This window comes from Salarias fasciatus, chromosome 1 (assembly GCF_902148845.1).
Source record: "Salarias fasciatus chromosome 1, fSalaFa1.1, whole genome shotgun sequence".
Classification (NCBI taxonomy): Eukaryota; Metazoa; Chordata; class Actinopteri; order Blenniiformes; family Blenniidae; genus Salarias; species Salarias fasciatus.
Genome location: NC_043745.1, coordinates 8,087,912 through 8,113,343, shown reverse-complemented (window position 1 = coordinate 8,113,343; position 25,432 = coordinate 8,087,912). Strand labels below are relative to the sequence as shown.

Below are 25,432 nucleotides of genomic sequence, written 5' to 3'. Positions count from 1 at the left end.
TGACCTCCACACCGATGAAAACTCAACTTGTGTCTCGGCAACACCGCAATAATTCAACTATGTTCACAAGTTGTTAAACAGACATGAGTTACTTCCCAAGTTGTTTGTAGGAGGTAAATTACTCTGTTTTTTTAGAAGTTAATGAGTAACTGTTATCAGTTACTTTCTACTCAACACTGACTTCCTGCACTCATGATCATAGTTTCTTTGAAATGTCCTGAGGACACAAAGGATTTTCCTTCGTACATTCACTGTGGACTTACAAGAAGCTCTTCTCTACCCGCAGAGCACATTCCTCATTAGTTGCCTTGGGTACTGTAATTTCTTGTTACTCGTAGGTTTGTAATATCCTACTCTAAACTGCTTTCAACAGTACTACTTATTCTCTTCTTTAAGTCTGGTGTCGGCTGTTGATCGGTAAGTTTTCAGGACCCCGTGTTAGGTACGTGTTGGGGTGTTGACACCCATCCCCAGGTACACGTCTCCCCGCAGAGATCACAGATTTGGTCCTGTCATGTGTGAAGTCCCTCTTTTCCTGAGAAACGCTCGACGCAGACACTCACACATTCCTGACGGCACAAGGCATAACTTGTTATGGAGGCTGTTCACAGAGCTGTGTTAAGGTGAATCCACACACACACACACACACACACACACACACACACACACACACACACACACACACACACACACAGGGCTGTGTGCACTCAGAGGGGCAGCGTTGATTTAGAGCATTACTCAGACGAAGAGAGAGAGAGAGAGAGAGAGCAAGCGAGCGAGGGGGAAAGGGAGAGTCTCCCTCACTGCATTAGGAGAGCCTCCAGCCTTTGTGATTCCTTTTGATCAAATCTCTGTGAAAGATGAGTGTCATGCCCTCTTCCAGCCAGCTGTGAGGGGACTGCCCTGTGACTCCGAGGGGGGAGACATATGTGCGTGTGCGTCTGCACGCATGAAAGGCCATGCACACCTCTGGGCGTGCACGTGTGTGTGTGTGTGTGTGTGTGTGTGTGTGTGTGTGTGTGTGTGTGTGTGTGTGTGTGTGTGTGTGTGTGTGTGTGTGTGTGTGTGCGCGCGCGCGATAGGGAGGGAGCAGGCAGCTCCTGAGGTGAGAATGCCGAGTGGGAGGATCTCATTCCAATCCCCTGTGCCCAGTTTCAACACACACACACACACACACACACACACACACACACACACACACACACACTCAACATCTTGAGTAGTTTAGAGCCAGTCCACAGCGACAGTTAGAGGAGAGAAAGCAGAGGAGGCGTGTGTGTGTGTGTGTGTGTGTGTGTGTACATCTGTGCAGTGAGAGTAAAAGCACAGTGACTTCTTCTTCTCTTTTTTTGTATAGTGAGTGTTCGTGGCTTAGTGTGTGTATGAGAGAGAGAGAGAGAGAGAGAGAGAGAGAGAGCGGGAGAGAGGGAGGAGAGAGAGCAGCGGAGTACATGTGTGTCTGTGGTTGAAGGAGCTGCTGCTGGGTGTGATGGCTCTTTTGCGTTAGTACTTGTGCGGACAGGGAGAGTTGGCGGCAGTTGTTTTGCGGGACCGGCGGGGAATGGCAAACTCCACGGCGCTCTCCTCGGAAACATCTGACTAAATGACAATGGCTGAGGTAGGAGATTCTTCTTCTGTGTCTGCCGCCGCTCTTCTCCGGCTCTCCGGCATGCGTGATCGCGATGTGTTTAACAAAGGCAAACTGCACAGACTTTACGCAGACTGTGGTGACAGACGGAAGTGGCACAGGCTCTGATGTGGAGCGTGTCTGGATCAGGTAAAACCTCAGGAGTTGAAAAGTTCTGGAAGAAAACTTAACAGTTTTTTCACAGAAATATTTGTTTCGATCTATACTTTCTCTCCTACTTGTTGGATGATTGTGACAAGTTGTTACACATGTCCTGGCAAGGTGACAAAGTGTGTGTAGTTTGAGCTCTTTCCCGATAACTGAACTTTTTAGGATGCGGAGAGCTTCGTTTTTTATTCTCTCTCGAAACACTTTTCAAACTCACGCTGATCTTCAAGAGCGTTGTCCAGACTAAGACTGACTGGAAGTGCTGCGTGTTCGGGAACTGCCGGAGTCCTTGGCGAGTAATGAAGACGTCTGAATCTCTGCTCCAGTCGGTCTGGACAGAGATTGTCCTTACATGCCTTCCAAGAATTTACAGACAACTCCCAATAAACAACAACAGTACAGACGAGTCAATCCTCCCGACTTATGGAGGACAGTTCACTTCTGTTCTTTAGTTTTTAGTCAATTGAACCACTTTTCTTCTGTCTTGTTCATATTTTCATTAATGGAGTGTTAGCTAATGGAATGTACTGTGTGATTGCAGTGAAGTATTTATGTGTTATATTAAAAAACAAAAAATCTATTCTGTCAAATAGACAGAAGCAGGTCACAGTCCTTACCTGGGCCTGTTCTCCAAACGGCTGTCCATCACTCTGCAGTGTCCCTGTCTCCTGCAGCCTCCTGCAGCCTCCTGCAGCCTCCTGGCCACAGCCTACTGGAATGTAATTTAAGAACAGCCTTAATGTTTTGTTGCAGCCATAATGTAACAATTAGCCGAGTGGTGTGTGGTGGTGGTAGCAGCAAAACACCCTGTGCATGTGTACAGTATAAGTGTGTGTGTGTGTGTGTGTGTGTGTGTGTGTGTGTGTAAACAGTGATAAACAGTTGGAGGAAAAACAACTGTGGTTTATTCACTGTTAGATTATTGTGTGTCAAAGCGTGGCAGAGCGCCTGAACGAGCTGTGATCTGACTTTCTCAAGAGAAAGTGACACAAATATGGATTTTTATGAATGAAAAGCGCACGTGGAACAATTCCAAACAATACGTAACATTAACGTCAGGTTTATGGATTGTTTTATACATTTTTAATGTGGAGTAAATCGTAAAAAGAGGGATAAATATTCACTTTTTCAGATTTCCAGACGTTGTTCCTCAGTGTGACACAATGGATTTTTAAGTGGAACAGTTTTCATCAAAGACAATAAATGTAACCTTGGATTTGCTTCATACACTTTTTAAGAACAATATTTTCAAAAAGAAACAAAGACAAACAAGAGTGATGATCCATCTCTGCCAGGGAGTTTGTTTCTGTTGCTTGTTTCGTGTTCCTGTAACAGGTTGTCTTTCTTATTTTCCAATGAGCCATTACTACAGGAAGCCATGAAAATGATCGTTTTCTCCCCCTTGGTGTGTGTGTGTGTGTGTGTGTGTGTGTGTGTGTGTGTGTGTGTGTGTGTGTGTGTGTGTGTGTGTGTGTGTGTGTGTGTGTGTGTGTGTGTGTGTGTGTGTGTGTGTGTGTGTGTGTGTGTTTCAGTCAATGAGAGCAGAGTGACCCTTTTTTTTCTCAAACACATTCATGTTGTATCTCTTTCTTTTGTTTCTCCTCTGTCACTTTCTGTGGATGTCTTGGTTCTGTGGTGTACTACAGCAACACACACACACACACACACACACACACACACACACACACACACACACTTTGTCGTGCATGCGTGTTGGTATTAAAGCGACTGTAGCCTGCAAACCTCATCAGCTTCATTAGCTTCATGATGGTCTGTCCGTGATAGGATGAGTGGTGTGTCTGTGTGTGTGTGTGTGTGTGTGTGTGTGTGTGTGTGTGTGTGTGTGTGTGTGTGTGTGTGTGTGTGTGTGTGTACTCCAGCCTTTTACCCCCTTCAGCGTCTCCTCGAGCTGTGACACGCCCCTCCTGGCCCCAGCCTGCCCCCCACCACCCCCACTCAACACACACACACACACACACACACACACACACACACACACACACACACACACACACACACACACACAGCCACCCCTGCATCTGCTCTGCGCTGCCACCAAAAGGCTTGTGAGGATTTGTCAGCCAGATGTGACAGGATTGTCAAGAGGCAGGCGAGGAGAGAGGGAGATCTGATATTAATCAGAGCGTAGCTGGGAGCCAAACTCTCTCAGACTCAGTGTACTAACATGTTCCCCTCATTTACTCCCTCTCCGAGCCAAACACTCCCTCCGAGTTCCTAACGGGGAGCCACATACACCAGGAAGCCAAGCAAACTTTGGCTCGCCTCCTGCTCTCCCCCCGTTCCCTCCACCGCCAGCTGATCTCTTTGTCTTTAGACATTTTTTAAAAATTTTTTATTCTTCTTAAAAGAAGCCGGGCAGTTTCTCATGGACCTTCAGGTAAATTTGTGCCATCTTTTGTTTGTTTTAGTGTCCTGACATGCAGCGTATTTAAGCGAGTGAGTGTGTGTGTGTGTGTGTGTGTGTGTGTGTGTGTGTGTGTGAGCTTGTGATTGACTGCTGGATGAGTTTGAAATAATGAGTTTTTCACGCTGTCTTTGGGCTGTATGGACTCCTAATAGGCTCAAACACAGCCTGTCACTACTTGTAGTCTTGCAGGCTCCTCCAGGTTTTGTCTTCTACTCTTGCAGCCACGTTTTAAAGAACACTGGTGGGTTTTAAGCTCTTCTTTTTTAATTGAAGTACATTTGAAAAGCGATGCCTGACACAGTGTTTGCTTTAGAGGAAGCAGCAGAGTGGAACAGGTCTGCAGCACGCTGATTTTTTTTTTTTCTCTTTTTTGATGAAAATATAAATATTCAGAGTGAAACTTGTTGTAATTAATTTAGAGAACCTCTCAAGTGGGTGATTTTTATCCGCGGCTGCTGCGTTGAAGTGCTTCCTCTTTCTTGGTGGAGTGAAAATAAATCATAAGCTGAGCCGGGATGACGACGCCTGCTGAGCAGCTCATGTATCGTAACCTCACTTTAACTAACACTTGTCATCAATTAACGTTTTACTACCTCGCTGTCACGCACGCAACTTGGTTCAGGGCGTGATTTATTCATGAGGCTGGGGTTCTTAACTACACACACACACACACACACACACACACACACACACACGGGGGCCCGGGACCAGGGCTGGGGTCAGGTGTAGTGAGCGGAGTCGCAGGTTTCTGGGGCTGGAAGTCGATGTTGTTAGTGGTACCAGGAACTCCGTCCTCCCTCTGAATTCCTCTGTGTTTTCTCTGTTTTGGCTGGGATAAAACATTAATTTCCTCTATGCGCGCGTCCGCGTGTGTTTGTGTGTGTGTATGAGTGTGTATGAGTGTGAGTGTGTGTGTATGTGCGTGCATGTGCACAACACATGTGGTGCATTTTTTGTATTTCCTATTAAATACTATCTATCTATCTATCTATCTAAAACTGCATCTTCTTATTGTTTGACCGGTTTATGCTTGATTCTCAGTTTGACTCAGTATTAACGTTACATTTTGTCTTAGTGCATTTTTTCACTATATCATTTTTTCACTATATTTTAAATTTTAGCTGAATTTTCTAGCATCTTCTATTGACTGTGTTTTTAATATATTAATTATCTCAACGATTGTGTGATTTGAAAAGCAGTACAATGAAAAAAAGTCAATTTGAGGCCTTTTTTATAATGATTTTTACAAATGTAAAAAAACAAAAGTTCACAGAATTATTGTAATTACCAACAAAAAGCGTTAACCATTCAAATGTTAAATATATAATTGACAGCTTCATTTTTGCTTCTTTAATAGTTTTAAAATAAATTTTTACTTTACAATAAATCAGGTTGCCAGATTGAGAGGCCTCTCTCACAGAGCAGATCTACATAAGCACTGGTAAACAGACGATTAATTATTGATAAATTCATCGGCTACAGCCTGTTTAAAAAAACAGCTTTGAGGAGAGAAAGTTTTTTTTTTTTTTTCCTAAAAAAAAGTGTCTATCTGCACAATTTTTTAATGTATTTATGCGAAAGGCTTTACGTGTTGAGGTTCACATGTGTGAATAAGGCGAACAGAAATGATTCATGATAATTATTATAGTCGTAAATTCTCAGCACTTCTCTCCTCAGGAGGTGTAAATCTCATTTTTCTGCGGAGCTCCCACTCTGTGGCTGCTTCGAGGAAACTTTCCTGCCCTCAACCAAATCTGCCAATATGTCCAGAAACGCTTCCCGACTCATAAATGTGTCGAGTGATTCCGTGATATTCCCGTTTCCCAGCAGGAAATCTGGCTTTGTTTAACCTGCTGTAATCGTCCTGTTAACTGATTAATGGCCGACAGTAAAATCTGATCCCCTCTCGCTCGCCTGTCAGTCTCCCCTCTGCTCCGAGCTGCTGGCACCTCCTCCTCCTCCTCCTCCTCCTCCTCCTCGTGTTGTTGTCGTTGCTCCTCGCTCTTCTGGCTCCTCTTCCTCGTTTGTGCTGCTAATTGATTAACTTTTTTCATGGTGTTGGTCCAGCGAGTCCCGGCCGTCCCCGAGCTGCCTCACAGGCCCGACTTATGGAGCCGTTTGATTTTAAGGGCCAGAGAGAAGCACTTTGTCTTATTCCGTGTGTGTGTGTGTGTGTGTGTGTGTGTGTAGGCTGCCATCAGTGAACTGCTGCTATTTTTTTTTTTTTTTTTCCATTTTCTATTTCGGGTTTGGAATATTTCCTCCAGCATTTATAGAGTGTGTATTGATCTGTGTATCTCCGTGTCTAAAGGGCGTTATAGAGATGTTTTCATGTTTATTTTATCAATTGTTAATATCAGAATCGGTAGAATAAAGCCAGAGCGGGGCCTGGTTTGAAGGGGTTACGTCCCGGTGACCTCGCTCAAAAGGCCCCACATTACAAACATGCAGATCGGAGCTGAAGAAAACACTCCTCACACACTCCAGAGAAAGATTGCTTATAACATAACCTGCGGTTTTTACAGTGGTTGCAGCCTCCTGTCTTGTTGAAATACACACAATAATATAAATGTAGATTAAAGACTATGATTTGTTTTATTGCCTCAACAGTGAAACTGAATATCTTCCACTTTACAGCAAAAACATTTATTACTTAATATCATTTTCAACTTGATTTTTCTACATTAGTCTTAAAATTTTGTTCACAATCTATGAAAAACTATAATTCACACAAGTTTTGGCAATTTTAGTTAAATATTTTAAAAACACACGCACACAAGTGTGTGTGGTTTTATCTGCATTTCTTTGAGAAAATAATATATGTGTAAACTAGCAGAAGTCTTGGCCCTGCTGTAAATCGTTTGGAGGGCCCCGGGGCAAAAACCGCCCCGGTGGCGTCGCTGCATAATGTGGCCCTGAGCATGAGGGCGAGTGAGACCACTTCAGGAAACCTGGGAAGAAGCAGCCTTTACATCTCTTCAAGTCCATTACTCTAACAGTGACAGTTATCTGAGGTAATTAACAGAAAGAAAAACAGTTTCAAAGCTGTGTGTACGATTGATACGAGCGATTTCAGTTCTTCTTTTTTCTAACGTAGTTTGTTCAATAAAACTAGTAATTACCATTTGGAGGGGCCCCTCGTGATTTGCTCATTCACTCTGACTTAATGTGGCTGAATTAACCTGAAGCGAGTAAAATCAGAAACATCAGCCTCTGGTGTGTGTGTGCGTGTGTGTGTGTGTTTTCACTGGCGGCATTTCATCCTGCCGGCTCGCCACCGGGTCGCCGCGCTGCTTTCATGATGTCCCTGCCTTCTCTTCACCTCACACTTTTGTCGTTTTCCCAGCATCACCTCCTCTCTTTCTCCTCCTCGTCTCCCCTCGCGGCCTCCATCTCTCCTTCCTACACAGCCTGACCCGGGCGCCGTCTCTCGCACGCCGCGGCCTCAACGGCAACAAATAGACCGCCGCTGAGGAATTGACGGCTGGTGGCGGAGTCAAAACACATCCAGATTGAATATGTTTTCACATTTGAGAAAGAAATATAGACATACTGAGGACGTGCAAAGGAAAGCGCTCACTCGGGTGTATACATATGTACACACAAAGAGATCCAGCCTGACCAAGGCTGCGCTGGTTCATCATATCAGGAGGGGGCCCGGCGTGCCACAGAAAGACTTTTTTTTTTTACTGCTGGAACCGTATTTAATCAACGTTACATTCATTCGGGACGACGTCTCGCAGCGTGCGGATGTCGGCACGTGACCCACTCGCTCCAAACCCGGGCATGTGGAGGAACGCCGTCAAAAAAAAAAAAACAACAACACGCGCTCTTGTTTTTACATCAGACTCTCAAGGTCAGGAGTGAGCGAGCGCAGATGAAAAGAGCCGGTACAAACGTAAGGTCGCCTCGTGTTAGCAGTGTTAGAGAAATATATAACTTACTTTAGCAGTTCCAACCAGGTTAATGAAGGGGAAAAAAAAGGATGCGAGCGAAATGGTTTGTGATTTACACGGCGACGTGTACGAGCGACATGCTAATGAGGGATCTGCGTTGGAGGTGCTGGCAGGGGCGGGTGAAGTGTGTTCGACGCCGTCGCGCATCAATGGTCGGAATAAGAAAGCGACACGGCGTTTTAAAAAAAGAAAGGGAAGGAAAGCGAAACGGTGACGGAGCGGCATCATTTTGTGCAATTAGACTTCTTGTCATCGACTTCATTGATGCGTGCGAACAGCCGCGGCTTTGTTGTGACAACAGCAAAGAGAAAGACGTGTTGGAGGGAGGTGGCGGCGGGGTGAGCGGGTCGGAGTGTGCTGGCGGTGGGGGGGTGGGGTGAGGGGGTGGGTCACTGGAAGCCTCTGCAGTGCCCGCCTGCCCTCTGATGCCATATTTCCTCCTCCTCCCCGTCTTCTTCTCAGGAACTCATGAAATGAATCACTAATTAAGATAAACGACTGTGAGTGCCCTCTGCTTTGGAGAGAGAGTGCGTGCGTGCGTGCGTGTGTGTGTGTGTGTGTGAGAGCCGGGGCACCTGATTGAGATGTATATTAGGAGGAGCAGCAGCAGGAGGTGTGTGTGCGCCCACAGTGGGATGGGATTAGACTAATTGGGCCGTGTTGGGTCTTGGTTGGCCTGTGATGATGGGATTATGTCGCTGTGAGATGAGCAAAGGGGTTCTTACACCTCAGCACCGGTTTGAAGAGCCCGAGTCGGCCGGTCAGGAGATAAAACCGGACAGAGAGAGAGAGAGAGAGAGAGAGAGGCGGGTGTCACGGGATGGCGGGCCGGTGCCGCCCCGCTGAGTTCCAAGGCCGCGTACCTGCCGCCGTCTCCATCTGGGGTCAGTTTATTCGTCCTAATGATGAGAGGTTATTGTAAGGTGAAATAATGTGATCCCGCATTTCAAGGACAAGCCCAGCCTGGAGCGCAGAGCCGAGCAGCTGACTGCATGAGGAGGAGGAGGGGGGGGGGGGGGAGGCGCTCCCTGCCCCTACACCCACACTCTTCCTCCCGCTCTGCCCGTGGAGAGGGAGTCGGCTCTGGCAAAAGGAGCTAAGCATGCTGCTCATGTATACTAAAACCCCGCTGATCATGCATTATAGATGCAGAGGGAGAGAGGTGGCGTAGCGCAGCCACCCCGAGGTTTGCAGCATGTACCACTAACAACAGCGGCTTTGATCATAAATCTGATGATGCTTTTCCCTCGGTCCCGGTGTGTAAATGATCCTTTTTTTTTTTTTTTTTTTTGTCGAAAGCCGGCAGAAGACGTAGGGAAGTGGAGTCATTTTACTGTGCTGGAATCCTCCTTCCTTCGCGCTCGCTGCTCAGTCAGCAGATACTCAGAAAACTTCACTCATTACCGAGATCCACTCCTCACTCCGACTCCGTTCACTCGTCTACACCACCAATGCAAGAAACCCGTCGGCGCAAACCTTAATGGACCGAGCCCTCTGACCTGTGTGTGTGCCTCAGGCTCTGATTGATTGATTGAGATGGGTTTGGTGGTCCGTGTGTGTGTGTGTGTGTGTGTGTGTGTGTGTGTGTGTGTGTGTGTGTGTGTGTGTGTATATGTGTGAGACACACACCTGTGTGATCTCTGCACTGACATCGCAAACCGGGCAATAAGAGAAACACACGGGAGACAAATTACTTAAGGCAATCATGCTCTTTCTTTCCATTTCCATGGGCTGCCTGACAGTTGTGCATTTCTTATGCGCTGCAGCTACTCACACATTCAGCACTTTTCCCTCGACGGCGCATCCGCAAGACGAGAGGGCAAAATCTATTTTTAATGCCTTTATATTGAAATCCTGGATGTATGCATGTGTACACACTTACGCAAGTAGGAAGTATCAAATGGTTATTGTTCAAAATCCTGTCTAAATGAAGCTTTAGTTGTTTTTCGTAACCTGTCTGCTACCTTTGAAGTTCAAATAGATGTTTTTTTTTTTACTGACTTGCGAGCAACATTTTCATTTGGTGAAACGGTGCAGTCGGAAATTAAAAATTAAAGGAACAATAAAATCTCAAAACTTAACTCGAGTCCATTTATTCAGGAATTTGAAAAGACAAATTCGAAGTGATAATCAAGTTTTGAAAATGTTACTAAAAGCACAATACTGTGTGGGCTGAAAAAATGGGGACTATGTTTTTTTTTGTCTGTATGTCCATGTGCGCTACAAAAAAGGAGAAAAAAATAGATAATTGAATTGTATTAAATGCATTTTTTTCATTTTTGTGTGTGTGTGTGTGTGCCAACAGGCGATCTGCTGCACTTTGGTGAACTGTAACTGTGACAGCTTCAAGCCCGGAAAGCTGAAGAGGAGGCAGTGTGAAAACTGCAAGCATGGCTGGGTGGCGCACGGTAAGAGCACAAAGCAAGAGTTCACGCTTGCGATGCAAAGACAACGCACTTCTCCGCATGTACAAAATCCATGTGGTTTGAAAAAGAACACTTTTTTTTTGTCCTGTTTTGGGAGAGAGAAAATAAATCACTCACCCCTGATGTCCTCCAGCACGCGCAGTCTGAGTGAACGCCTGCAAAATCTGTAGAAAAAGAACAGTTCTAAAATGAAAACAACTTATTACACCAAAAATATGCAAAAAAAATGTAATCAATGATTACAATAACATTTATTGGTCAATATGGAAGGAGAAGCGATGAGACATTTTTTTGGATTAGCCGCTAGATTTATGTGGCCAGACATGGAACGTACCCTTTACCACATTATTAATCTACTGCATCTCAAACAAATAGTAAACACAAAAAAGATAGAATTACAGTAACGTGAGTATTTCTAGTTTGTGCAGGCAAAACGAAGGGTCTTAAATAAGTAACAGCCATGCATTGACTGGAAAGCCTCTACTGAAATCCAGATTAACCTCTGAACAGAGGAGGAAGTTTGCAGAAATAATGGACGCTGTTTGCTTTTTAAAGTAGACTTGAAGTCTTGTGGAAGCACAAAGACGAGCAGCTCTGTTTTAGCAGTACTTCTGCACAAATATGACCTTTATTGTATTTATTGCTTTTTAATTTGTAGAGAAAAGACAAAAATCTTTTGAAATTGAAAAAAAGACAAAACAATTCACCTCTACTGCGTAAAGACAAATACTGTAAAAGGTGGAAAAGTGAATTGAAGTTATCTGCTTGGTGTTGGACAAAAAAAACTCTTTGAGAGAAAAACACTGCAGCGCTGAAAAAAAGAGCCTTTAATTGACTCTGTGCAGCGTTTTGAAGCAGAATTCGGTCGACAGCGAGCCTCCACTATCATTCTGTAAATGCATACCTGCACTAAACCATGTAAACAATTATTAGGAGAAACTATTTGTTACACTGTCATATTGTTGAGCCGCGGTAACACCGTAATTCCCTCAAAACTATTCTGAAGAGGATTTTTGAGATTTTAGAATTTCTGAGAATGACTGCTATTAAAATGCGATGCTGCAGGAGCGTTTGCGTAAACCCACAATCTCCGACGGCCGTCTACATTTTTCGCGATCACCTTAATGCTATGTGTGATGTTTGAATAGTTTTTGCTCAATTCAAGCTGTATTGAAATACATACGGGAGTGAATGTAAGTAATGATGACAGATTTCAGTATAAAGAAGATGTAAAAATTTAAATCTTCTTTTGCTTTCTGCATCCGTCAAGTCAGTTTTTTTTTTTTTTGTTGCCGCGTGCTTTTTCCTCGTCTATTTCTCTCTCTCTGACTGTCCTCCTGCCAGCGCAGACACCGGTCTACATTCATTCCCTCTAATGCTGCAAAAATGTGCTGTGTGTTTTAGCCCTGAGCAAGCTGAAGGTGCACCACATGTACCAGAGCAGCCAGGTGGAGATCGTGCACTCCAACGTGGTGTTTGACATCTGCAGCCTGATGCTGTACGGCACGCAGGCCATCCCCATCCGCCTCAAGATCCTTCTGGATCGCCTCTTCTCCGTCCTCAAGCAGGAGGAGGTCATCCAGATCCTCAACGCACTGGACTGGACGCTGCAGGACTACATTCGAGGATACGTGCTGCAGGTGAGCGCTCAAGAAAAACAAAACAAAAAAAAAATCCTAAAAAGTTTTTGTTGTCTTTTTGAGCCCTCAGGAATATATTTTTTTTTTTAAATAGCTCAGTAACAACTCAAGTAAAAGTGCATCGCAGCATCCAGAAAGTTAGAGTTCCTTATCTCTGGAGCTGAGGGACCTCCGCCTGTGCTTTGCTGGTCACATCTGGCTGTTTTCCACAACAGCCACAGATTTTCAATCAATTTCAGTTTAAGTTTTTGAAGAAGGCCCACTGTAGCACACTGTAAAATTGATTCGCTAAAGTAGTAGAGAAATTCTACCTAATTAAAAAAAATCAACAATTCTAGCAAGAACAACAGAGGAGATGCAGAACTCCGGACTTTAAACAGGAAGAAACCTCCAGCAGGGTTCAGCACCACAGTTCTGTGGTTAACATTGTTATCATATGGAAAAAATTACCGTAGCTGTTTTCCAGCTGGGGTATTTCTCTCCAGCTTTTCAAAGATGTGCTAACTGGTGACTTTAAAACTGCTAACAGGTGTGAATGTGAGTGTGTGAGTGATTGTCTGTGTTTTTGTTCAGTTGTGAATTGGAGCCTCTACTTTGCATACAGTCAGCTGGGATTGGCTTTTCGTGCCCCTCATATCTTTACTGGATAAAGCAGTATAGAAGATGGATGTAAATGTGTGTGTGGGTGAGTGTCTGTCTCTTTGTAATGTACCGGTGTTGGCTGGGATAAACCCTCTCAAGCAAAACCAGCCCAAATGACGCAGCCGTCTGCCTGAACCACTTCAGATAAAGTGATAGTAGAAACAGAGAAGAACAGGCGAGAAGACAGCAATTAATGCAGGAGCAGAGATAAACATATAAACAACTTCTCGCTGTGCAGGAAGAGATTCCTGCAGGAAGGTGCACTGTGAGCAATACAATTCCCGTTTTTTTTTTTTGTTTGTTTGTTTTAATAGCAGCCATATCAAACTGAAAAATATTTAGGTGAACTTTTCAAAGCAGAGTCTGCATTCGGCTCTAGATATGAAAACTGAAGGTCGGTTCCTCAGGAGTGGAACAGTCCAGGAGAGTTGCTAAATGTTAGAGTCAAAAGTAGAACGCTTCTCAAAGATGAGGGGTTTTTTAAATTCGAGGCTGCAGCAATGGTATCAACACTTCTCAAAACAAAATACACAAATATAGACCTCACTTTTGAATTATAGATGTACAATGAATCCAGGTTTTTGTGTCATTGAGACCCAAACTGATTTAATCTGGCTTCACAATAGTGTTGTATGAATCTACTACTATTTACTATGACAAATAACAGTATTTATCATAGTAGATTTTATATTGGGATTACGGGCTTTTCTTTTTGAAGCCTATACATTTATTTATGAGTTCCTAGCAGACTAATTAAACCTACAATTGTTTCACATTATTGTATTAAACTGTGCGAATTACAGGGAAATAGACTTTGAAATGTCTTCGCGAGCATATACTTATTGTAAAATTAGTGACCACATCTGTCCTTTCAGTTCTTTCAGACACCCTGAAGTTGCAGACCTGAAAAAAAAAAAACCCTTCAGTGTACCCAGGGAGCATATAAAGGAAGACACTGACAGAATTTCTGAGAAACACAAGGGAGAGTCAGGAAGGAGAGGAAAGAGGAGGAAAGCATGACTAAAGACAGGACAGATCGGGGATGTAGTGACTGATGCTCTGTTGCTACCCTACTGATGCGACCTGGTTGCTGCTGTGGCACCACCAGCTCAGGGAGGTCTCCAAACTAGATTTGTAAATATTATGTCTTTTGCTCCAGATTTCCTCTCAAGTTGGCGCCAAGCCGGCCAAGGCCTGGGCTGCAGGCACTGTGTCAGTGCAAGATCTAACTTCGATTAGTACATCATCAAGTATTCAAGTTGGGCTGCGTTTAATTCATGTTAGCTCATCTAATGGCGAATGTAGAGTCAGAATCCTCGACAGGCACCCAATGAATGCTCTGTGATGAAATATTAATCACGGTTACGGCATGAAGCTGCTCCGCACTTTCAAAGACCCTCAAACTCACATGTGATTACTGCTGGGCTAAGGGAGAGAGGACCGCTTGATCAATGTGAGGCGCCTTCTGATCAGCCCTCCCTCATCATATGTGTGTATGGTATGTTGTTCACGTATTTATTTATTTTTTTCAGGCCTTTGGGAGTGTCTGCAAGTACACTTTTCCACATGGTAGAGAGAGAGAGAGAGAGAGAGAGAGAGAGAGACAGAGAGAGAGAGAGAGAGAGACAGAGAGATTTTTGATTTTTAAAACACTTTTATTTGCACAGTTTACAGTGATCCAGTGTGTGTCAGACTAATAAAACCATTCATGCTTTCAAATTAAAAAATGTGCAAAATGAAGTTGATTGTTGTCCATACAGCACAGAATGTCCTTAAAACACCAGACCTCTTTAAAAGCATTTAAATCTTTGTTTTGTTTAAAAAAACGATATTCGAGCCAGAGTCTGGATTTGACGTTGACCTGCCACACTTCTTTGACGTCCTGTCCTTCTCTGCCCTCAACCTTGTTCCTCCTGCTGATGTAAATCGCCATCTTGGCTTCTCCTGAGATAAAATTGATTAGCTGCCACTTGTTTTTTTCTTTTTGTCTGTAGCCAGCTCCCATGATAAAAGCTCTCTCAGTAAAAGCAACACTAAAAAGACTAAAAACCGCCGTTAAAAGAGTGAAGAAGCTTGTGAGCCTCTTACACTCGGTAAAAACGTGGTAAACAGTCTCTCGCTGATGGCAGAAGGGGCATGTGTTTAAAACAGCAGGGTTGAGGACAGAGATAAAAGCATTGGAGGCGATGGCACCGTGTAAAATCCTCCACTGGAGGTCTCCAGTCCGTTTTCTTAAGGGGGGCTTGTATAAAATCCTCCACTGTGGGCCGGGTCCAGGTCCAGCCTGTCCCATTCTCCGTGACCACACAGTGGGGGGCCTGTTGCTCAGTCCACCCTTGTGGATGCTCTTCACACAGTTCCTGTAAAATATTTTTTTGTCTGCCTTGTGTAAGGATAGTCTCTCAGGCTGTGTGGTCTTCAGGAGGGGGCCGGACAGATCCCCCAGCTCCAGGCTCAGCAGGACCTCGGGGAAGGGGTCGTCAGCATCCGGGGAGAGTTCTCCTCGGCTGTACCTCCTCAGCAGGCTCCTGTCCCTGGGCGTCAGTGCACTCCTCCACTTCTCCAGGAGCCCCTGGGACACCCGGATGGACTGCATCCCCAGCAGCGAGCCCAGAGCCTGGGCGTCGCTCAGGTCCGGCCCCACAGCATCCACAAGCTGACCCACGGTGAGGGTCCCAGACTGGATCAGCCTTCCGGTCAGGCCGGGGGTCGAGGCTCCGCTGATGTCCAGTCTGGATCCGTGGATCAGGGGTTCTTTCAACAGCCAGTGCAAAGAGTCGGCTTTCAGGCACCTTCTGCGTGAAAACAAGGCCCAGCATTTAAATAAACTCTGGTAAAACGGAGGCAGCCCCTTGAGGTTTAGAAATTTGGGATCAGTCAAAAACAGAACATTATCCAACCCCAACTTATTGGCACGCCTCAGGATGCAGCTGGCCACGCCTCTCCACACCAGATCCGCCGGTCCTGCGAGGTACCTCTGCAGGAACTGGAGTCTAAAAGTGGCGGTCCGGCTGGCCAAGTGGACCAGGCCCTGGCCCCCCTCCTCTCTGTCTAAGAACAGCACCCCCTGTGGCACCCAGTGCAGACCATCCCAGAAGAAATCGATCATTTTCCTTTGAATTTGAGCCAGGAGACCTGGAGGAGGGTCTGCACTGGTGAGCCGATGCCACAGCTGGGATGCAACCAGATTATTTAAAACCAAGACTCTGCCCCGAAGTGACATTTTCGGGAGGAGCCACCTCCACTTGGAGAGCTTAGCCTCCACCTTTTCCAGGACGGTCTCCCAGTTCTTCTGAACAAAATGTTCCTTACCAACATATATTCCCAGATATTTGAGGCCCTCCCTCCTCCATGTTAGATTTTGGGGAAGAACTGGGAGACCGCCATGCCACCTGCCGACAGCAAGGGCCTCACTCTTCCCCCAGTTGACCCTTGCTGCGGATGCCACATTAAAATCTTTAATAATATTAACTAAAATGTCTACGTCCCCCTGATTCCGTATAAAAACAATAAGATCGTCTGCATAGGCCGATAAAATCATGCTTTCACTAAAACCCGGTAAAAACAGACCCTGCAGACTGGAACGTAACTTAGAGAGGAGGGGCTCCAGGGAGAGCGCATAGAGCATCCCAGACAGAGCACAGCCCTGCCTGACACCTCTACACACCCTAAAAGGAGCACACAGACTACCGTTGATCTTCAGCACACTCTCAATGTCCCTGTACAGCACCTGGATCTTAGCTATGAAACCAGCGCTGAACCCAAAACTTTCCATGACCCTCCAAAGGAAGCTGTGTTCAACTCGGTCAAAAGCCTTTTCCTGGTCTACTGAAATCAGACCAGCATCGATGTCCAAAGAACTAGAGACTTCCAAAACGTCCCGAATCAGGTGGACGTTGTCCACCATGGACCTGCCGGGGACACAGTAGGTCTGATCCCGGTGGATGACCTGCTCCATAGCCCTCCCCAGCCTGGAGGCCAAGACCTTGGACAGGAGTTTGTAATCCACACAGAGCAAGGACACGGGGCGCCAGTTCTTGATGTCCTGCAGGTTCCCCTTCTTGGGGAGCAGCGTGAGAACTGCTCTCCTGCAGGACACTGGCAAGGAACCAGAGGCCAGACACTCGTTGTGGACGTCCAGGACATCCGTACCCAGGATGTCCCAGAACGCCTTGTAGAACTCGGCGGTGAGCCCATCGATCCCAGGAGACCTGCCCGTTGGCATCGCCTGCAGCGCTGCCCGCAGCTCCTGCATGTCCAGGCAGGCCTCCAGTTCTGTGTTGGTCTCCTCAGAGACACGAGGCAGTCCCCTCAGGAACCCCTCCAGGAGCTCCTGCTCCTCCTTGAACTCACTCCCATACAGGGAGGAGTAGAAGCCCACCGCCGTCCTCCGTATCTGGCATGGTTCGGTGATCTCCTCCCCCGTGTCTGAGAGCAGTGCGTGGATCACTCTCCCCTGCCCGGCCTTTTTCTCCAGGCCAAAAAAGAAGCTAGAGGGAGCATCCATCCCTGTGATGGTCTGGTACCGGGACCGAACCAGTGCGCCCTGCACTTTAACGTTCAGCAGGTCGGCTAAAGCCATTTTTTTCCTTTTGAGGTTTTCAAAATTACCTCGATTTCCTGTGGACTCACTTAAATGTTCCAGTTCCACTATCTCGGTCTCTAGATCCTTCATAGATCTGGTGATATCACTTGTGACATTGAGGGTGTGCTGCTGACACAGGAGTTTGATCTGCGTCTTACCGTGGTCCCACCACTGCCTAAGACTGCTAAAATCTCCCTTCCTCTGTCTAAAACCCTGCCAAAAAAACATTAAAGCCTCCCTAAAACTTCTATCAAAGGTTAAAACAGAGTTAAAATGCCAGTAGGCGCTCCCTGGCCTGACATCTCTAATAAAAATACTGCTTAAAAGTAAACAATGATCAGTAAAACCAACAGGTAAAATATCACACCTCCTAAAAACATTAAAATGATGCTTAAAACAATAAATACGATCCAGCCTGGCTGAGGAGACCCTGCTCTCTCTACAGTGGGACCAGGTGTACTGCCGACAGTCAGGATGCATCCTTCTCCAAACGTCCACAACGCCCTGAGAGTGGACCAGCTGCTTCAAGACGTGCTGAGAGGCTGGATGAGGCTCTGCATGGTTGCGATCTAAAGTCGCGTCTTCCGTGCAGTTAAAATCCCCCCCCACAAACAAATAGTCCTCCGACCCACACCCACTTACCACCTCAGTCAGTTTGAGGAAAAACTGCTTCCTCTCTGCACCGGCTGTTGGAGCATAAATGTTAATAAATACAAGTTTAAAATGGTGGAACTGAGCTTTGACTAAAAGTAGCCTCCCCTGTACACAATGCTGGACCTCCAGGGAGTCGGGGTTAAAAGCCCTGGAGAAGAGGAGGCCCACTCCTCCACTGAGAGGAGTAAGATGGCTTAAGATGGCCTCCCCCCTCCATTCCCTCCTCCATTCAGCCTCAATGTTAAAATCACTATGGGTTTCCTGAAGGAACAGGACGTCGATCTTCTTCAGTGTGGCTGTCTCATAAACCGACTGTCTCTTTCTCAGATCTCTGGCTCCATTTATGTTTAAAACACCCAGCTTAAAAACATCCATGGTAAATGAGATGTCTAAAACCAGGATAAGAACAAATAAATTAATTAAAAACCACCTGGCTGCCACCTTCATCATTTAGTTGTTTTTTTGCTTTTGGCACCAGTTTTTTCAGCCTATAACATTCCTGGTCAGTGAGGCCGGACTCATGTTTATTCCTCATGTGTACCCTGGCTGAGAAAATAAAACCATTGAGATCCGGGAAATGATCCCCCACCTTCACCCTGTGCTGATTTTTGGTCTGGTGTAAAAATGTCTTGATTTTGTCTGCGCTGTATGGTGACCTGTTTTTCTGTGAACTGTTAAAAGAAATATCGCTGCTGTCTGACACACACTCACTGTCACTGTCTGACACTCGCCCCTCCACACAGCTTTTCTTTGCTTCTGCATTCTTACCCTCTTTCTTTCTTTTACCTGGTTTAATTCTGTCCATTCTATCTGCCTCCATCTCCTCCTCCTCCACCTGTTCAGCCCATGAGGCGCTCCTGCCTGCCTCTCCTTCCTCCTCCACCACTTTCCCTCCCTGCTCCTTTTCCACCTGCTCCTCCATCACTGTCTCTCCCCTTTCCTCCTCCACCACTGTCTCCCCCTGATCCCGCTCCACCTGTCCCTCCACCTCACCTTGCTTCTCCTCCCCTCCCTCACCCACTTTTTTTTCTTGTTTTTTATCTTTTTTCCCCTCCACCTCCGCAGTGTTATTTACAGTAGCGTCAGTGTCCCTCCACCCGGCAGACTCGCTCTCCTCTCCCCTGCCGCCACCCGCAGCTTCACCCGGTGTATTTACACTACTCACCCCGTGCTCGGTGCTCTCCTGTGGGGCCACGACAGATCGCCTCCTCGGGAAGGTCCGAGGAGCCGCAGTCGGCCGCTCGGACTGAGCCGGGGCCGCCGCGTCCCCCGGGAGCCCGGAGCGCGGAGCCGCCGCTGGGGGGGGGACCCCCCAGGCGTTGGCCCGCGGCGCCGGGGCGGCCGCGGCCGCGGCGGCAGCGCCGGGCTCCGCGGAACCCGGTCCCGCCAGGTCCGCCTCCGCCGAGCCGGACTGAGCAGAGCCGGAGTCCGCAGAGCTGGATCCTGCTGAACCAGATGGAGCAGACGCGGCCGGGCAGGCCCTGATGGTGTGTCCCTCCTGTCCACAGCCGAAACACTTCATGCCAGCTGAGCTCGCGAAAACAACGTAATCATAATCATTTACTCTCACGCGGAATCGGAGGTTCAGCTCCTCGCTCCGGTTATTGAGTATCATAAAAACGTGTCTTCGGTGGCACACGGCGTTCTTCAGCAGCTGAGACTTACATCCAGACAGGATGTCCTTCACCGAGGACACCACCTTTCCAAATCTGGACAGCTCGCGGATCAGAAGCTCATCTGGCACGAAGGGAGGGACGTTGGACAGGACGACCCGGACAGCAGGCTGAGACAGCGGCTGGACCGGGACGAACCTGTCCGCGACGGTAATGCCCGACTCCACCACAGCGTTAGCCTGCTCCACCTGGTCCAGGAAGATGACCACGGCGCTGTTCATCCTCGCGACCGACCTTACATTGTCGTAGCCCACTTTCTCCCCCACAGCCAGGGCCACGTCCTCCACGCTGCAGGGGAACTGGGCCACCACCCGGACCCCGTGTTTGCGGGTGAGCTGCCTGAGGTTGGTCATGGCAGCAGCCAGACCTCCCCCAAACAGACCGCAAAACCCACCAAGAACCCAAATAAACGATATAAACTAATAAATGTGCTCTGTGATTAATAAACTACGGTGAATGTGAACATTAACAATTTAAACAAACAGAAAAAACAAGCTAAACGACACACACCACGCTCTCACACGCTCCAGCCGCCGCCCACTCCCAGCATGCACCGAGAGAGAGAGAGAGAGAGAGAGAGAGAGAGAGAGAGAGAGAGAGAGAGAGAGAGAGAGAGAGAGAGAGAGAGAGAGAGAGACTCTGTCTCCTTCTACTGATGCAGAGCAGGCAAATCCCCATGATTTAAATGAAGAGAAATGACCTGCAAGATGAAACACTGTGTGTCTGTGTAATGAGGGTTCTCAGGGTTCTGCACTGCCCGCTTGTATTAACGCTCCATGTGATTCCTTTATTTAGCTGCCTTGCCAATCTGCTTCATAAGGTGTGTCATACAACTCACTGTGTGAATATGTATGAGCAAACCAACAGACACAAGTAATGCTGATGATGAAATTACTCTCTCCTTTCTCCTTTCCCCTTCCCTATCCCCTTCAATCCACTCCTCGACCTCACCTTCTCCCCTTTGGCACCCCCCTTCTTTTTCTGTGCTACCTGTAGGATGTTGCAGGTAAGGTGCTCGACCGCTGGGCCATCATGACATTTGAGGAGGAGATTGCAACGCTGCAGCAGTTCCTGCGCTTTGGAGAAACCAAGTCAATAGTGGAGCTGATGGCTCTACAGGACAAAGAGGGACAGGCAGTGCTGGTTCCCAGCACCCGCACTAATTCAGACATCCGTACTTTCATTGAGCGCAACACCCCTCGCACCGCTGCCAGCCTCTCTTCTTCCAAAGTGGAAAAGCTGAGCGGCAACAGTATGCACCACTTTGAGAACTTCATCAATAGCATGGCCTTCATGTTGCCATTCCAGCTGTTGGGATCTGTTCCTGCACCTTTTCTGGGTTCGTCAACAGGAGCCATGCAACAGCAGCACCAGCAACACCAGCAACACCAGCAGCATCAGCAATCGTGTCGTGGATCAGTCGACCAGCAGAGCCAGCTACGTGATGATCAAGGGCGGGACAGTGTAGGGAGGGACAGTTCCCTCTCTCTTTCACATCCTTCGGAAAGCAACCTTCTTGGTTCCAGCACCATCTCTTTCACCACTGATCTCGACCGAAGTGGAGACAAGCCAATGGACAGCCTTTCCACCAACACAAAGATCAAAGCTGAGGATTTTTCTCCAAGTGACAACTATTCGGATGGGCCCTCCACACCATGCACACCTTCTATGAGTTCTGATGTAACACAGATGTCACCAGAGGGCAAGCTGCACTCTCTGGACAGGAACGGCAGCAGCAGCGGGGGGATCTCAGGTGCTGCAGGAGGAAGCTCTCTGAAGAAAGGCCGTGTATTTTGTAACGCTTGTGAGAAGACGTTTTATGACAAGGGCACGCTGAAAATCCACTATAATGCAGTGCATCTAAAGATTAAGCACAAGTGTACCATTGAGGGCTGCAACATGGTGTTTAGTTCACTGCGAAGTCGCAATCGCCACAGTGCCAACCCGAACCCGCGGCTACATATGCCCATGAACAGAAACAACCGGGACAAAGACCTGCGGGGTAGCTTATCTGCTGATGAGAACTCTCAAGGAGAGAAGAGGTCAGACTATGGAACCTCCATCTCAATGTGCTCTGCTGAAAGTCAAAAGTCTGTACCCAGCTACATGGTCAGTCATATGGACACTGGCTCTAAGCTCCATAACAGCTCATTTCCCAGCATGAGCCAGAGTGGTATCCTCTTTCCCAACTTAAAGACAGTACAGCCAGTGCTCCCCTTCTACAGAAGCCTGGTGACCCCAGCAGAACTCGCTAACACTCCAGGAACACTACCATCTCTACCTTTGTTGTCCTCATCTGTACCCATCAAACCCATCACAGCTCTTGAGCATGGCTTAACAGACCCAATACCAAAGAAAAAGTCTCGTAAGTCAAGTATGCCGATAAAAATAGAGAAGGAGATGGTAGAGCAAGATGAGCTCATGGATAAGGGGAGCAGCTCTGAGGATGAGGCCCCTCTACAGTCCAGAGATAAGGATGAGTGTGAGGAAAACCAAGCCGAAGAGTATCTGTTCACGAGACAAGCTGCAGAAGAGAGGGAGCTGAGAGAAGCTTACACTGGCAAAGACAGGGAAAGAAATGGTACAAAGCATCTTTTGGACCACACCATACATCGAGAAACAACGGAGAGAGGAGATAAAGAAGATGGACCAAGGCAAGTCGAATCAAGAGTGATCACTTGTGCATCATCCCCATTTGGAAACAGCCTGATGGAGAACCACTGTGAGAACAACCTACTCTGTCAGGAACCCAACGGCTATGAAGAAAGAGAGGACAGGGAGCATGCAAACTCACTGCATGCAGCTGACAAGACTTCGGAGCTCAAATGGGATGAGGGTGAACATAGGCTGACCAACGGGGGTGCTCTTCAACACATGGAGAGGGAGGGATCGGATGGGTGTGCGGATGACTATGGAGACTCAGAGTTGTCTCACCTGGACCCAGAGCTTGATCTCCCACACCACTGCGAGATCTGCAGTAAGACCTTCAAGAACCCCTACAGTGTCAAGATGCACTACCAAAGTGTCCACCTGAAGGAGATGCACATGTGCACCGTGGACGGCTGCAATGCTGCCTTTCCGTCACGGAGGAGTCGAGACAGGTGAGGAGCACCCACGTTTTATTCATGTTCTGTGACAAGTTTACTGTTTCACAAGAGGCACGGGTATCTTTTAACACCTCTGAAGGTGTGGCTGTTGAGTGCCTTTAGATTGCACTGCCTTTAAGGTTAGTGAGCACTTCAGTGTTTTTCGTCAGATCAGGGTTCTTGGTGCTACTGAAACATGCAAAAGTGCTGGCAGGTGTTGAAGAAGTAAAAACTGTTGCTTTAACTAGGTTAAGTTAGATATTGCGGACTCTTTGGGTAATCAACCCTGGGTTAAACTTCATAGAAGTTTTCTTTGTTCCATTGGCTGCTCCAATAAAAAAAAAAAAAACATTTCTGCCAAGGCTTGTGAGGTATTGGCCCAAACTCTGTCCATATACAGCCAAGACAAAATGAATAATCTTCCTGTGTTAACAGGTCTGCGCATGCAGACACTCAGGGAAGTATAAACACATCTCGGAGCATTACTGCTCTCTGTATGAGTTTAGGATCTTATCTGATTGAGCACAGAACATACACAGACATAGAGGTTTACATTGTTCAAAGGGAAACCCCTCGCTAAGTGTGTAGTTTATATCATTTTTGAGTGGGTGATGTGTGCTTTTCTCCATTGTTGGAACACTTGCTTTGTCTGAGGGAAAAAAAAATTGAGCATCAGCAAAAATAAAAAGTTTCCCAACAAACTGTAAAAAAAAACAAACTATGTGATGCTAATTATTGCTTATGAAGTATTCAGTGGTGGAAAGAATAATAAATGTTTTTATACTTTTTGCTAAAATTGTGCTTAATCACAAGCCAAGCATTAAGTATTTTTGTTACTTTTTGATTGCATTTATATTTTTATTTGTAAAACACACAAATCCAAAACACATTTGTCAAAAAGTACATAGAAATTATAATAAAGTATTTTTTTAACAGCTGATTCTGATTCTGATTTTGAGCTGATTCAGATCATGTTAAAATAGAAATGTAAAATATATGTACACTATTTAAATTACACCTTGTAAATGTAACATTTAATACAGCTTCATTATACTTATGTATGTAATTTTCCTTTCAGTCATTTAAGAAATGATGGATTGACTCATGTAAAATTTGTTTTATTTGCAGACACAGCGCAAATCTGAACTTGCATCACAAGCTGTTGACCAAAGACTCATTCAGCCCCGCCAACAACCTGTACTCCCCCTCGTCCCACTGTAGAGACTCAGTCGGCATGGACTACTGCTCAGACCAGACCAACAGAGATCTATCCCATCGCGACCAAACCAGCCAGACCTCCGTCATCTTTCGAGGACACAACCGCATGGGCTTGGTCTTCCCTATGAGCAAAATGTCTGCTGCACCGGACAGCGCTGAGGTGTCTCCCTTAGGAAACACGGAGGGATTAGGAGGAGAGGGCGGGGGAAGTGGGGGGGAAGACGGGGCAGTGTTGGACCTGAGCACCACCTCCTCGGCGCCGCCTCGCGGCAGCGGCAATGCTCGCTCTTCCTGGGACTCGGATGGAGCCGGCAGCGAGGAAGGGGAGGGGGTTGAAGAGACGGAGGAGACGCTCCCCATGGAGGACAGCGATGAAAGCTGCGATGGGGTTGTTGTGGGGAGGTCTGGGAGCGAGGAGTCGCCGCTCGGGGGAGAGAGGACCCTGGACTGTGCAGGGGTTGGACAAGGCGGACTTCAGGGAGGTGGAGGGGGGTCTCCAATAACATGCCACATCTGTCAAAAGGTCTATAGCAACAAGGGCACATTCAGAGCCCATTACAAGACTGTCCATCTACGACTGCTTCACAAGTGTAAAGTCCCCGGCTGTGATACGTCCTTCTCGTCTGTGCGAAGCAGAAACCGGCACAGCCAGAACCCGAACCTCCACAGGAACCTGACTGTTAGCTCAGGGGCCACAATGGACCAGGAGTAGGGCTTCAATCTCAATGCCAACATGACTGATTCCTTCTGTTTTAAATGTGTATTTGTTGTTATCGTTGTCGTCGTCGTCGTTCTTTTTGGGGCACCTAAAGAAAGCTCACCAATTAGCACTTTTAAAATCTATTACCGGTCCAACCTTTTGTCATGTTTTGAAGAAGAAGAAAAAAAAAATCAGACTTATCAATGACATGTAAAAAGAAGCAACACATCTGTTGTCTGAGTTCCAGTGGAATCAAGGAGACTGTCTCACGCTCGTGACCTTTATTTTCTCGTGTCTTTGCTGTCATATGTCCACATCTTCCCCATGAAGCTGTGTATATTGTATTGGAAAAGAAAAAAAAGCGTGGCAAAACAACTTCCACATGTGACATTTCATTCATCGGGACAACGTCTTCAAAAAGAGTCACTGTTTAAAAGATATAGTGTTGTGAGTTTGACCAATAAGTTATTGTATGGTGTTATATGATCTGTCTTTACTGTATTTTTTGCATACTGCTAATGTTGACCAAAGATTTTTTTCTTAGTTCACCAGTGTGTATAGAAAACTCCTTCACACTGTGTGAGGAGTACGCAGTATTAAGAAGCTCGCCCAGTTTACGTTCATCTACC

At 46.7% G+C, this 25,432-nt stretch overlaps 1 protein-coding gene across 1 annotated transcript; it reads left to right on the top strand.

The window, feature by feature from the left end:
- Positions 1 to 1,175: 1,175 nt before the first annotated feature.
- On the top strand, positions 1,176 to 25,204 carry bnc1 (basonuclin zinc finger protein 1). Its single transcript, XM_030091659.1, has 5 exons — positions 1,176 to 1,618; positions 10,485 to 10,587; positions 12,010 to 12,245; positions 20,796 to 22,900; positions 24,014 to 25,204. The coding sequence occupies exons 1-5, from the start codon at positions 1,604 to 1,606 to the stop codon at positions 24,813 to 24,815; spliced, it is 3,261 nt and encodes a 1,086-aa protein (XP_029947519.1). The 5' UTR covers positions 1,176 to 1,603; the 3' UTR covers positions 24,816 to 25,204.
- Positions 25,205 to 25,432: the final 228 nt, after the last annotated feature.